At 33.3% G+C, this 13,155-nt stretch overlaps 3 protein-coding genes across 3 annotated transcripts; 2 read left to right on the forward strand and 1 right to left on the reverse strand.

The window, feature by feature from the left end:
- Positions 1–3,481: 3,481 nt before the first annotated feature.
- LOC131639577 (uncharacterized) lies at positions 3,482–4,924 on the forward strand. The gene is made up of 2 exons (XM_058910059.1): positions 3,482–4,114; positions 4,382–4,924. Exons 1-2 carry the CDS (start codon positions 3,482–3,484, stop codon positions 4,922–4,924), a joined length of 1,176 nt encoding a protein of 391 aa, XP_058766042.1.
- A 1,956-nt stretch (positions 4,925–6,880) lies between these two features.
- LOC131639578 (uncharacterized) lies at positions 6,881–8,173 on the forward strand. The gene has a single exon (XM_058910060.1). It carries the CDS (start codon positions 6,881–6,883, stop codon positions 8,171–8,173), a length of 1,293 nt encoding a protein of 430 aa, XP_058766043.1.
- A 4,316-nt stretch (positions 8,174–12,489) lies between these two features.
- On the reverse strand, positions 12,490–13,155 carry LOC131639579 (uncharacterized). The gene has a single exon (XM_058910061.1). The coding sequence runs from the start codon at positions 13,153–13,155 to the stop codon at positions 12,490–12,492; it is 666 nt and encodes a 221-aa protein (XP_058766044.1).

Genomic DNA, 13,155 nt, shown 5'->3' on the forward strand with positions numbered 1-13,155 from the left:
TTCAATGAAAATAATCTAATGTTTATTATGTTTTTATTTAAGGTTGTTGTATGACAAAGTGTTGCACGGGTCTGAATTGTCAAACAAGTTCCATTTCATGTCTTCCGCCCATTGCAGCGGACAGACAATTGCTACGGAACCAGAATCAGTTAGACAGCGCTTAGTCGATAGATTCCTGACCACCGGCAATACAGAAAGTCTGTTTCTTTGGGCGCATAATACCCGACCAGTAGGGTTAGTTTCTCATTCTTGGTTCATCTAATCTTTGTTTCTTTTGCGTAGCAAAATTTTCATATAAACTTTTGTTTTAATTTATAGAGCACACTGGTTGTTGCTTGCTATCAACCCTATAAGAGAAGTGGTATATTTTCTGAATTTGGTAGATGGTGAGTGGACCAATTATCCGGCTATGAAGTTAATGACTGATATGTAAGTGGGATCGTTCTAAATATTCGTGTATATTTATATATTTAACTATTTGTGAGATTGATCTAAATATATGCTTTTATATTTTGTTAGATAAATACAAGTGTTCCGAAGTCAAAGAGACGCACAGGTATCCCGGACTAAATCAAACAACATTACTTGGATCAAAGTGCAGGTACATTAATTTTCACAATTTTGCTTATAATAGTTATGCTACTTGATAAAACAGGACAACTATAAAATCTTATTTGTTTTTCTATGTAGTGTCCGCAACAACGAAACAGTTATGATTGCGGATACTTTGTTTTGAGGTTTATGAAACAAATCATTCAAACGAATCAATTAGAGATTCCAATCACGGTATGGATTTATAACTTAAGATAATTTCTTATAATTTATTACATTTAACTAAATCATTCATATTATGTTTTTGTTATGTAGTACTTTGATGACTTCTATGCTGCTTCTTACACGAGACTTAAGTTGGAAGAAATCAAAGAGGAATTGTGTCAATTTTATATTCAGCAACTATTCATATAGGTATGAATACATTATTGTGTGAAAAGTTTTATGAATACATTATTTTGATAATGACTTTGTGTTTGAGTTTCTTTTATGGATGTTGGTTCATTTTGCTTAATATTAGTTGACGATGATGATGTTATTATATGAATCAAGTTTGTTTTTGTTGTTGTTAAGTGGTGCTGATAGTTTGATTTGAGACTGGTTTGATGACACATTACATTGGTGGATTGAGTTGCAAATCACATGAAATTGTTGCTAATAATATTGTTGATGTTACTGAATGACAATTTGTTTTCTTGGAAAATTTGAAGTATAGATGTTGGAGCCTTTAATTGACCGTGTTGTTCTGTTCATACTTTGCAGGACCAGGACCGTGCGCTCGTCGGATTTTTTACATTTCAGGCTTATATTCAGATTTAGTTACTGTTAGAGATGAGTTAGTTATATGTATCTGATTTAGTTTGTTTGACATGAGTTAGTTACATGTGAATTGAACTATAATGGTGTATATATATTATTTTGGATTATAATGGTATTATATTAGTATATATATATATATATATATATATATATATATATATATATATATATATTGTCCTGCCTATGATTGAAAATATTACAGGTTGAAAATATATTACAGGTCGAAAATAAATATAGGTTGAAAATATTACAGGTTGAAAATATATTACAGGTCGAAAATATTACAAGTTAAAAATAAATATAAATTACAGGTCGAACTGGGAGGCTTAAATTACAGGTTGCACTTTAAAATAATGCGTTTAACAACGACAGCGCTTTCAAAAATGCTCTTAAAGGGCTACCTACGAAAGCGCTTTATAACTAAAAGCGTTGCCTAAGATAAAAAAAACCATAAAAGATAAAAAAAAGCGCAACCTACGAAAGCGCTTCTGGAAAAAGCGCTGCTATAGGGGAGGCTACGAGAGCGCTTTTCTGGAAAAAGCGTTGCTATAGGGGAGGCTACGAGAGCACTTTTCTGGCAAAAGCGCTGCTATAGGGGGGATACGAGAGCGCTTTTCTGGAAAAAGCGCTGCTATAGGGGGGGGCTACGAGAGTGCTTTTGGAGTTTCAAAAGCGCTGTCGTTACCTACGGCAGCGCTGGCTTTGGCAACGCTTTTAAGCGCTCTAAAAGCCCAAAAAGCTTTAGAAGCCCTTGTACGTTGTAGTGGGTGGATGTTGATCTAAAGCACCTGTTTTTTGAAGAAGGACTATTTTCTATTAGAGTAACTCCCTTTGGCCCAAATTTATGCTCGTTGGAAGATTTGGTTTCCGGAGAAACTGAGTTATTCATAGAGGAGCGGAGGGCTTGGTGGGAAAAATGGTTTAGTAACATCAAATCATGGGAACCTTTGGATGTAGATAAAGATAGAATTTGTTGACTGAGGATTTCAGGTATCCCGTGCCATGTGTGGGGAGAAAAATTCTTCAAATCTCTAGCAAAAATCAGAGGAAGCAATATAAAGTGCGATGAATAGACGACGGCGAGATTAAGAATGGATGAGGCTAGAATTTGCATAAAATCTGGAACGAATGAGAGAATATATGGAACAGTGAAAATGTTGGTAGATGGAGTTTCCTTCTACGTTAGCATGAAAAAAGATCCATCCCTGTTAAAGGCGCATGGAAGAAGGTTTATGGTTGAATCAGAAACAATTTCTCTAGCATCTACGGAGGATTTCAATTTTGAAGAAGCGGAGGAAAACCAGAACTTGCCGAAGAAAGCATGGAGGTTTGATGAATCAGCTCTGGATGGGAAGTGTGGAGAAAACGTGTACATCGAGAATGAAAATTATTGTGTTAGACAAGAAGTTACTCGAGAAAAGGAGGTTTCTTTATCAAAAAGCAAAAAGGTGGTATTTGACTTACATGTAAAGCATGTAGTGTCGCTTCACGAGGCAGAAGTTGGAAAGGTGTTTTTGGAGTTTAATAAAGGTGAGGATAGCACAAATGTTAGCAGAGTAGGGGATTCGGTGGAAGGAGATAATCTTTTGGATAATAACCACGTGTCTAGTAGGACCGACATTGAAGCTTCTAGTTTATTGGAGAAAATTGGGCCGGGGGAGAATCAATGTTATCACTCAGGCCCAATGTCTTTTGATAAGGCTTGTCAAAACATTCAACCAAAAAAGCCAAATAAGAAAAAGAAGAAATATGTTTGCAATTTGGGGAAAAAGGTTAACATCTCCCCATCATTCTATGCGTGCTTAGCTCCAAGAGGAGGCAGCAAAGCGAAGTAAGGATGTGACCAGCAGGAAACGACGATCTCTTCAAACGACACAATTTCCATCTGTGAGTCTTTCACTTGCAACTCTATTTTAGAATCTGATATTCATCGCTGCAATAATAGATTGTCTAGTAAATCTGATGTGGGGAAAAAGGTGTGGAGCTCTATAGTTGAATTGAGGGTGTTGAGTGGTAAGGAAGACTTTATGAATGAGAAGCTGATAGAAGATATGGAATTGAGAGATAAGGAGGGCATGAAGAGCAAGAATGTGAATCAATATTTGTTATCATGAATTTTTATCCATATAACATAAGGGGTGGGGGAATTCCTTCCAAAAAGAAGAGAATTAGTTATCTGATCCAATCTAATAAAGTAGAGGTGTGCTTCATTCAAGAGATCAAAATTTCCAGCTTTAATGATTCTTTAGCGTGTGACTTTTGGGGCAGTAGAGATGTAGAGTGGACTGCTAGCAATTCTGTTGGTGCTGCAGGAGGCATGGTAATTTTTTGGAGGAGAGGGTCTTTGTCCTTAAACTACAGCATCATTGGAAAAGGTTATGTTTGTATCAATACAAATTGGGAAGGGTTGGCTTATAATTTGGTGAATGTCTATGCTCCGTGTAGTATGAAGGAAAGAAGGTTGTTATGGAATTCCTTGGTGGAAAAGAAGAGATTGAGAGGTAAAGAGGAGTGGTGTGTCGGGGGAGATTTCAACGAGGTTGTTAGTAGAGAAGAAAGGAAAGGTGAAGTAGGTTCCCGTTTCACAAAAGGTATGGAGGAGTTCCGTAAATTTATAGAGCAAATGGATTTGGTAGACATCCCGTGTGTAGGAGGAAAGTTCACTTGGTTCAAAGACAACGACAAGGCAATGAGTATAATAGACAGGTTCTTACTTTCGAGGAAGTTGATAGATGATTGGAAGGTGTTAGATCAAATAATTGAAAGAAGGGATATTTTAGATCATGTGCCTATTCGGTTGAACAAGGGGAATTTTGATTGGGGGCCTAAACCCTCTAGGTTTAATAATGGATGGTTTAAAAACGAATGGTTTAAGGCTTTCATAGAGGAAGAGTGGGATAAATTGAGGTTTAATGGAAGGGGTGATTTCATCTTGTATGAGAAGCTAAAAACTTTAAGGTCGAGGCTCCGATGTTAGAATCGTGATATCTTTGGTTGGTTTGATCTAAAGGTGGAGGAGGAGGTGGACAAATTAAATGATTTAGACAAGTTGATTGAGGAGAACATAGAAGGAAATGTTGAGCATTTGGTTCAAGCTAGAAGAGAAGCTTCTAGGGAGATTTGGAATGATTTGAGTGTGAAAGAAAGCATGCTCCGTTTGAAATCAAGAAACTTATGGTTGAAAGAGGGTGACAGAAATTCTAATTTTTTTCACAATGCTATCAAGGGAAGACAAAGACGTAACGCCATTACATCCTTGGAAGGAAAGGAAGGTAGAGTGGAAGGTGTAGAGAATATTAAGGAAGAGGCTAAAAACTACTTTCTCAACTTTTTCAAGGAAGCAGACCATGATAGACCGTTACCGGAGGGCCTAGCTTTTAGTTGTTTGAATGAGAATGATGTGGCTTGGTTGGAGAGACCGTTTACGGAAGAGGAAGTGAAAGAAGCTGCGTGGTCTCATGGGTTCTTAACACCTGATGAAGGCCAAACGAAGCTCATGGAAGTTAAAAGTTTAAAACTTGTTCAATGGAGCTTAGGAACTCAAAGATTTTAGGTTTAGAAATAAGCTTATGATGTTTCTTTTTTCTTTGTTCCATGTTCCAAAAGTGTAAAAACAGTAAGGCATTGGTATGGTTTGTAAGGTGAATAAAGGTTGTAATTTCTAAATGAACATGAAAGAAGTTTGATGGAATTTTGCTAAAACTTGTAGAGTTGAATTTGAACGGATCCACGTGGAACCTGTATGAATTTGAATATGAAAGTTGACGTTAGGGATCAATAGTTCAAAAGAAAATTTTTGAAGGGACGATTTCTTGAAGGAAAATTTTGGAGGGACTAAAAACGAAATTTAAAATATTTAAAGGGACGAAAAAGTTCATTAACCCAAAATTATTTTTCAGGCGCTATTTCAAATAGCGTTTTAGCTTATAGCTTATCATTTTTTTCTTCCTTTTCTATTGTTATTATTTAATAAAAATCCACTTTTCTCTTTTATAATTTATTTTAATTTAAAATAAAATAATGATGCATTAAATACTTTTTATAAGTTAGTTGAACTGCTAATTTTACCAAACACTTTAATTAGCTTATAAGCCATCAGTCTCAACCATCAACTATAAATTATCTGTCATTAGACATAAACTATAAACTATCATCTAACTTATCAGTCAACCGCTATTTTTATTAAACATACTCTAGGAATAGAAAAAGTAACCCCTAAATATTTGAGCTGAACAAAAGGTGTTTGTAAATAATTTACCCAATAAAATACACTTTTATGATATGAATAATTAATTTAATAATTTATTCATATATTTTTTAGAATTTCCATACATATCTATTATTAATTTAATATATAAATCATTTACCAATACCAGTTCAACTCTGATTCAGTTCAGGTTGGATATTGAACCTTGAACCTGTATGTTTACTGGTTGAATGTCGTGTCCAATTTTAATTACGTTTATCTCAATATTAAAATATAATAAAATTTAAAATCACAATAATAACATTATAATGATTTAATTCTAATGACATTTGGAATTGATTAATTAAATCTTGTTAGATTTACTTTATATTTTTTGTTCTCTTAATAGTTTCTAAGTGAATTTTTTCAATCATGTTTACTTCACAAAATATATCTATTTGAAAAGCTAAAAAGAATATTATATACATAACAATAACAAGAAAAACATGAAATATAACAATAAAATGAGAATAAAAAATATTAGTTAAATTTTGTTATGTGAGTTCAGTTAGTAATTGCATAGAGACATCTGACTATACAAACACAAATTTGACATATTAGTAACTATATAGAGACATTTTACTATACGAACACAAATTTGAATCCGCAACATTTCAATTATTTATTTGTAGGAGTTAAAACTCTAATTATTATATTACTATACCATAAAATATTAAATAGTAAAAATAAAATTTGACTAAATCATCCAAACAAATTTAATTTGAAAAGAAAAAAAAAATCTATGTAATGAGGTGAAGTAATTTTTAAATAAAAAAATTTATTTTATATCAAAAATAAAACTGGATCATAATAAGCACAAGTTTTTATAATTATTATTTTACTATTATTTTATTAATAAAATGATTTCATAATAATCATAATATATAAAAAATAATGAAAAAATTAAATAAATGAGATGTGTGGATTGCTAATGGTTTGGCGGGTGGATTTAGAGAGACTATAAAGATCTGTCAACTAGTTGGACATTAACTTGCCAAAAAAAAAAAAAAGGTAATTTAAGAATTGTATGTATTGTATTTTAGGATGATGTTAGAGTTCTTTTTTTAGAAAAATAGACCATTAGGTTAAATAATTCAAAATTTAAATTATACACGAAAAATTCAATAAAATTATATTTGTTAGATATATAGCCCAAAATTTGGTGTTAGTTGGTTACATTTTTTGATGTTCTAAAACATACCTAATTTAGTTTAGGTCTCCAAATATCAGTGGCGGCGGCCTCCTTATTCATGATTCTTCAGTATGAAAAGAAAGATTAGGAGGAAGAAAACTTCTGCAAAATCTGATTTTTATTTACCCGATGACTGTTGGGAGCATGTCTTCACATTCCTCAACAACCACAACCGCGACTTTAACTCTCTATCTCTCGTCTCTAAACGGTTCCTCTCCATAACCAACACACTCTTATTCTCTCTCAGAATTCGCTATCCACGTCTTTGCTTTCTCCGCCGTATCCTCCATAGATTCTACAACCTTAATTTCCTTGACCTCCGATTCAACCTCCATCATGATCTGGGCGCAGATATTGCTTTGGCTCTCCGTAACATACCAACATTGAAATCTTTAGCTATTTCCAATATTAACCTAAAGTATGGAAAGTATGTTACTTCACTGTTCATTGATTCATTACTCAGTTTGAAGGGTTTGATTAGTCTTAAGTTCCGATGCTCGCAATTCTCAAATGATTTGTTCTACTCTATTGGAAGGGAAGGTCTTCCTTTAAAAAGCTTTGTCATCAAATATTGTACCGGCTATACTTACGATGGAGTTTATTTTTTGTTATCCAAGTGTCATACGATACAACATCTAGGTCTTCGAGCTAATTACTTTCTAGATAATCATCATATTACCGACTTGTCTTTGCTCCTTCCTCATTTGGTTTCTATAAACCTTAGTCAATGTTTTAAACTCACCGAATCAGCCTTGTTTGCCATAATTAGTAACTGTCATTCAATTGAAGAAATCATAATGGAAGAGATTGATTTTGGGAATTTTGATTCTTTCAAGAATTTTCAAGTGAGCTCTCAATTGAAGTCTCTGTGTTTGGCTGACAATTCCTCCATAAATGATGAAAGCATCATAACGGTGGCCTCCATTTTCCCCAATTTGCAGCTGCTTGATTTGAATGGTTGCGATGACATATCTGAAAAAGGTATTTGTCATGTTTTAAGTAGATGTTGTAAGATTAGATATTTGAACTTGAGCGATTGTTGTGAAATAAGGCTACTTGAAATGAACTTTGTAGTTCCTCAGTTGGAGGTGTTGAACTTGTCATATACAAGAGTTGATGATAAAACACTCTATGAGATCTCAAAGAGTTGTCATGGGCTTTTGCAACTAAAATTGGCATATTGTAATTATGTCACAGAAAAAGGAATGATACATGTGGTTGAAAATTGCACACAACTTAAGGAGATTGATTTGAGAAATTGTAAAAAAGTGGAGGCTGATGTCATTGTCTCAAAGGTTTTATCAAGGTCGCCTTTTAAAAAAAGGAATCTCTTCTCGCGTGATGAGCATATTTTCTTCTCCTAAATTTCAACTCTAAATTGTAAGATGTTTTTGGTATTTAGATTTTCTTCATTGAGAAATTACTCTTTTATTTTTAAATACCAATGTAATGCATACAGTTGAGTGTTACATGAAGTTTTAATATTTAGTTTTTCTTTGGATTCGATTTTTGTGTCATGCTTATTGGCGCCTTCATTGACAACATGGGTGGAAAGATAATAATTTAACTTGGAAGTCATCTTAATTTCTAATTTTATTCAGCTTTTAAACAGTGAATATTTTGCTATTTAATAAGATATTTTCTCATTTGTAATTCGAATCTTTCTGTCCAGTTTCCGAAAAAATTTAGCAGTTGAGTTGAGGTTGTTAGTTAAGGATTAAATAGGTATTCTTGATCAAAGAGAAACCAGTCATTTGATTCATTCTACAGTTATTTAATTTGTATTTTTTTAGTGACATTTAGAGTATCTAGCCAATGATGGTCAAGTATTGATTTAAATTTGGCATATGAAATCAACAAGTTAAAGGTTGATTCAGGTTTATATTTGGGTACTTACATGCTTAGGTTTAGGAAATTACCAGCATGTTGTACTTACTACTGATCAATAATCTTCTTTTCAATATATGGCAAGAGCCTTGGCTGCGAACTTGGAATTGTATATTTTTGCTGCTATTGAGAAGAACAAGGTCCATTTGATGGTTGAAGAAATTTTGATAACACTTAGTTATGGCTAAAGATAACTTGAAATTATTTATTTTTCAAGGTTATACATTGCAAATAGGAAATAAAATGTCTCGAGAGATCAAACATCCAGGCATTAGACAAACAAATCGAGGCGTCACAAGGTAAGTTCAATGAATTTGATTTCCATTGCTTGATAAAGATAGAGATTTTTAATTATACATGTCTTGGCACGATGATAGACGCGCATCCAATTTTGCTCCAAACCTGCTCCTTAGGCCTCCTCACATCTACAACATGAATTTGGGCAGTTAACCCACCTGGTTCGGAGTTGGGCACGTGTAGGTAGTGTTCGGCAAAGTCTAGCTCCACAGGAATGTTTTTTCTTTAGGTGCTATATGCAGGCTCCACAGATTTTTAGTCTCCCGACATTGCCGATAACCTTGCTTTTGTGAAATCATTGACATAAAGGTTGTCGGTTGTCTTAACTGAGTAGTTTAGTTTCCTTGACGAACACCTGTCCAGTTGTGTTGATCAGTTTCATTTTGATGCAGAGTTTGCGTGCACACGTTTATGCTGAAAAATTGCAGATAGTAGATTGAGGTTCCATATGTTGTCATTGGTCTGCATAAGATCAGAGACTCCTAAAGCCGCAGATTTGTCTTGCACAGGGGCTAGCTGCTAGCAGCCTTTTGTGAAGATGGTTTCGCAGCTAAGGCTCTTGCCATAAATTGATAAGAGGATTATTGATCAATAGTAAATTCGACACAGTATTTTTTTAACCAAACTCAACTGGTACTATACCAGTTGAACCAAACTGTTTTTCTTAAATTAAAGAGAATATCTATATTTAGAGTTGTGTATGATTGAACCATAGTTTTAGATGCAATGAATAATAATTATTGGATAGATTTCTTAATCTCAAACAAAGTCCAATCATTGCATTCAACTCATTGAACTTAAGAATATGACATTCAACATATTGCCTTAAAATCTGAAATTTTGGTGGAAAATTGAAACAAAATTATAAACACTTTCTAAAGGTTATGTAGATCTGTTACACTATCAACTTTTCTTTTAATATTTTCTACTAACTCTGCAACTGACTCTCATTAAAATATTCTAGACCATAATGAAACTGACTGACTGTACAATTTTATTAACAATTAGAATAAAGGTATTACATGATGGTAGTAACAAACTATAACCAAATGAAAGGCAGACCAATTCTCTGATGAGGAAAATCAAAGAGAGTAGTGAGACTAAGGGTGTGTTTGGTTCGAGGTAAAGCGAGGGGAGGGGAGGGGAGGGGAGGGAATATTTAAAATGAAATGTGTTTGGTTCAATTTTTAGGAGGGGAGAGGAGGGGAGGGGAGGGGAGTAAAATCCCTCCAAATGACACTTTTTGCGTTTCCCCGAATCGGGGAGATTCCATTCGGAGGGGAGGGGAGGGGATCTGAGTTTTAATATTAATTAAATTAATGTATTTACTAAAATATCCTCAATTTTATTTTATTATTTTAAAAATATTATTTTCTTTCATGTTCCTACTTTTCTTTTTGTAATTTTTTTTCTATTGCTTCCAAGCCTTCCATCAACTTATTATAATTATTCTTCACCTTCAAATTATTTTTTATTTTTTTTATTTAATAAAAATTATAACTACTATAGTTTTTTGTTTTTTATTATAATTTATTTTATGTATTCAGGAGTTGTTATCAACGTATAGTTTATTTTGTGTCGAGAGTTATAATACGAATCAAGTGCACTCAATTTTTTTAATATTATGCTATAAGTTATGACTTTTTAATCACTCAGTTATACAAATATTATTTCCAAGAAAATATTTATGAAATTTTTACAATTGAATATCATATCACTTATATAAAATTACAAGGATAAAATTGTAAATTATTATTAAAATCCCTCCCCTCCCCTCGTGAACCAAACATATTTTTAAACGAAATCCCTTCCCTCCCCTCCCCTCGCTTGAACCAAACATATATATAATTACAAAAAATCCCTCCCCTCCCCTCCCCTTCCCTTCCCTCCATTAAAATCCCTCCCCTCCCCTCCCCCTCATTTGAACCAAACAGACCCTAAGAAAGGAAACCATCACTGGAAATCAAAGAGAGTATAAAAGACATAAACTGATTCCAAAAAATTATGAGAAAAAAACCAATTATTACTTGTACTAATCAACAATTATTACTAGTACTAATCAACATCAAAGGTTGTGAAGATGGAAACCGTCACTAGCAAAGAAGGCATCCATGACTCAAGAGTTCCTTCTCTCCAGCATTGAAACGATAACGTGGTGGAACAATTATCTTTCTCAATGATGGCCTTGAAAATATCATTGAGTCAACAACCTTAGGATGCACTTTATGGCAGTCTTTCAAATTAATCTCAGTTTTCTGCAACATGTTTCGCTCCCGTATTTGAGACATAATTACAGTTTTCAAGTAAAAGCTGCAAAAGCCTTGGACAACTCTTTGAGATCACATAGAGTTCTGCATTATTAACTCATGTATGTGACAAATTCAACACCTCCAACGACAGGGAATCGAAGACGGTTGGTGATGGAGAGGAACTGCCTGGAAACAAGTGAGAGAGAGAGACTTGAAGTAACTGTTGTCTTTGTCGTCTTCATGGTTGTTGAGAAATTTGAAGACACATTCCCATGCTGCTGCTTCCGCCATTATTATGTTACTACTGCCGACGACAATGGTAGTCTCGCGATTAGTGATGGTAACAGATTTTAGGCTTAGGTTAGACAGATTGAAAACGTGAAACCAATAGAAAGATTCCAAATTTTAAAACAAACCTTTTTTATGAATTGGAATTTGGTTTTATTTTGGGTATGTTGTTTTGTTTTCATAAATTAAATTTTGGAATCTATGAAATAAATTAAATATTATAAAAATAAATACATTTTAGGTTATGCATTCAAGTCACATATAATTTACATATAAAATCAATTTTGTTAATTATTTGGTTTTTACTATACAAGTTGGTAAGCACTAAAGAAAAATCATGATATAAATTTAAGAGAATCAAATACTACCATAAATACAAAATTTCCCTTTTAAAATTATTTCTTATAAGAATTAAGACTCATTTTGACCCCTAATAAAAATTACACAATTGAAATTAATCCCCTAACAAAAAATTTTGATTTAATCCCTTATAAAAGTTAACTGGCCATATTAGTTATTATGTTAATTTTTTTTTTTCAAATCGATTTTTTTCATACCTTTAAAATTTGACTGCACCTCCACGTTAGATTTATTTTTTATGTTTTAAATACTAAATTTATTTTCAATTTTAATTTCATTTTTAAACGATTCTGATTTAATAATATCGAAAAAGCCAAAATTGTTTATAACATCGGACCTAGCAAAATTTAAGTCTTTACCACTAGGCCAATATGCATTCATGACAAATAATTCCCAAAATTTCTAACAATATTCTATAATTCTAAATTTAAAATAAAAATTACAAAGGTTTCAACCTAAGTCTACGCCGTTAAATGATCATCACTTTATAATTAGACAAATTGATTTCTATGGTTATTTTTTTTAATAGGCAATGAAATATATTGAACTAAGATGAAGCATAAGGGGTGCTCCTCCCGTTACAAAACGTCCACGCCCTGCTACTCGAAACAAGTAAGCGGTAACAAGCGCCAAACAAGAAAATTACAGTTATTCGCTATCTTACCGCTAGATAATAACCACTTCCAAGAGCTAAACATAATTTCCGACATACAATCTAGGAAACTAAACTTCTCATTCTTGAAAATGATCGCGTTGCAAATCAACCAAATGTGCCAGCACGTAGCAAGCCAAATAGCTCCTATAATCTTTCTTTTAGCTAAAGAGTTCACTTTATCGTAAATAAAAGGGAAAGTGATGAAATCCACCAACGAAAAATCCGTTATAAATCCTAACCACTCTAACACCTTCAACCAAATCTCTTTCACCACTTGACAACCTCCTAAAAGATGTGATAAACGCTCCTCCTCCACCGAACAAAAGACGCAATTCATCTCGGTAAAATCCAAAATTCCCTTTTTGTAAAGTTGGTCTTTAGTTGCTAGTCTATCATGAATGAGTCTCCAACCAAAGAAAAGAGTTTTAGTAGGAGCTTGTACCTTCCATATGTATGTCGAAGCTTTAACTACATTAGCAATGATAGGAGGTCCAGACAATTTTGAAAAGAACCTGTAGTAACAAGACTGAACTGTGAAAACCTCCTCCAAATTAATTCTCCACCGAAAAGCATCCTTTCCGTCTCCAAAAGAATCTGGAGCTGCTGCCAT

This window comes from Vicia villosa, unplaced genomic scaffold (genome assembly GCF_029867415.1).
Source record: "Vicia villosa cultivar HV-30 ecotype Madison, WI unplaced genomic scaffold, Vvil1.0 ctg.002690F_1_1, whole genome shotgun sequence".
NCBI classification, from domain to species: domain Eukaryota; kingdom Viridiplantae; phylum Streptophyta; class Magnoliopsida; order Fabales; family Fabaceae; genus Vicia; species Vicia villosa.

Coding starts and splice junctions, on each gene's coding strand:
- LOC131639579 (XM_058910061.1), bottom strand. CDS start 13,155: ATGGCAGCAGCTCCAGATTCTTTTGGAGACGGAAAGGATGCTTTTCGG.
- LOC131639578 (XM_058910060.1), top strand. CDS start 6,881: ATGAAAAGAAAGATTAGGAGGAAGAAAACTTCTGCAAAATCTGATTTT.
- LOC131639577 (XM_058910059.1), top strand. CDS start 3,482: ATGAATTTTTATCCATATAACATAAGGGGTGGGGGAATTCCTTCCAAA. Junction 4,115..4,381: donor AGTTGATAGATGATTGGAAG/GTGTTAGATCAA, acceptor TTTGATCTAAAG/GTGGAGGAGGAGGTGGACAA.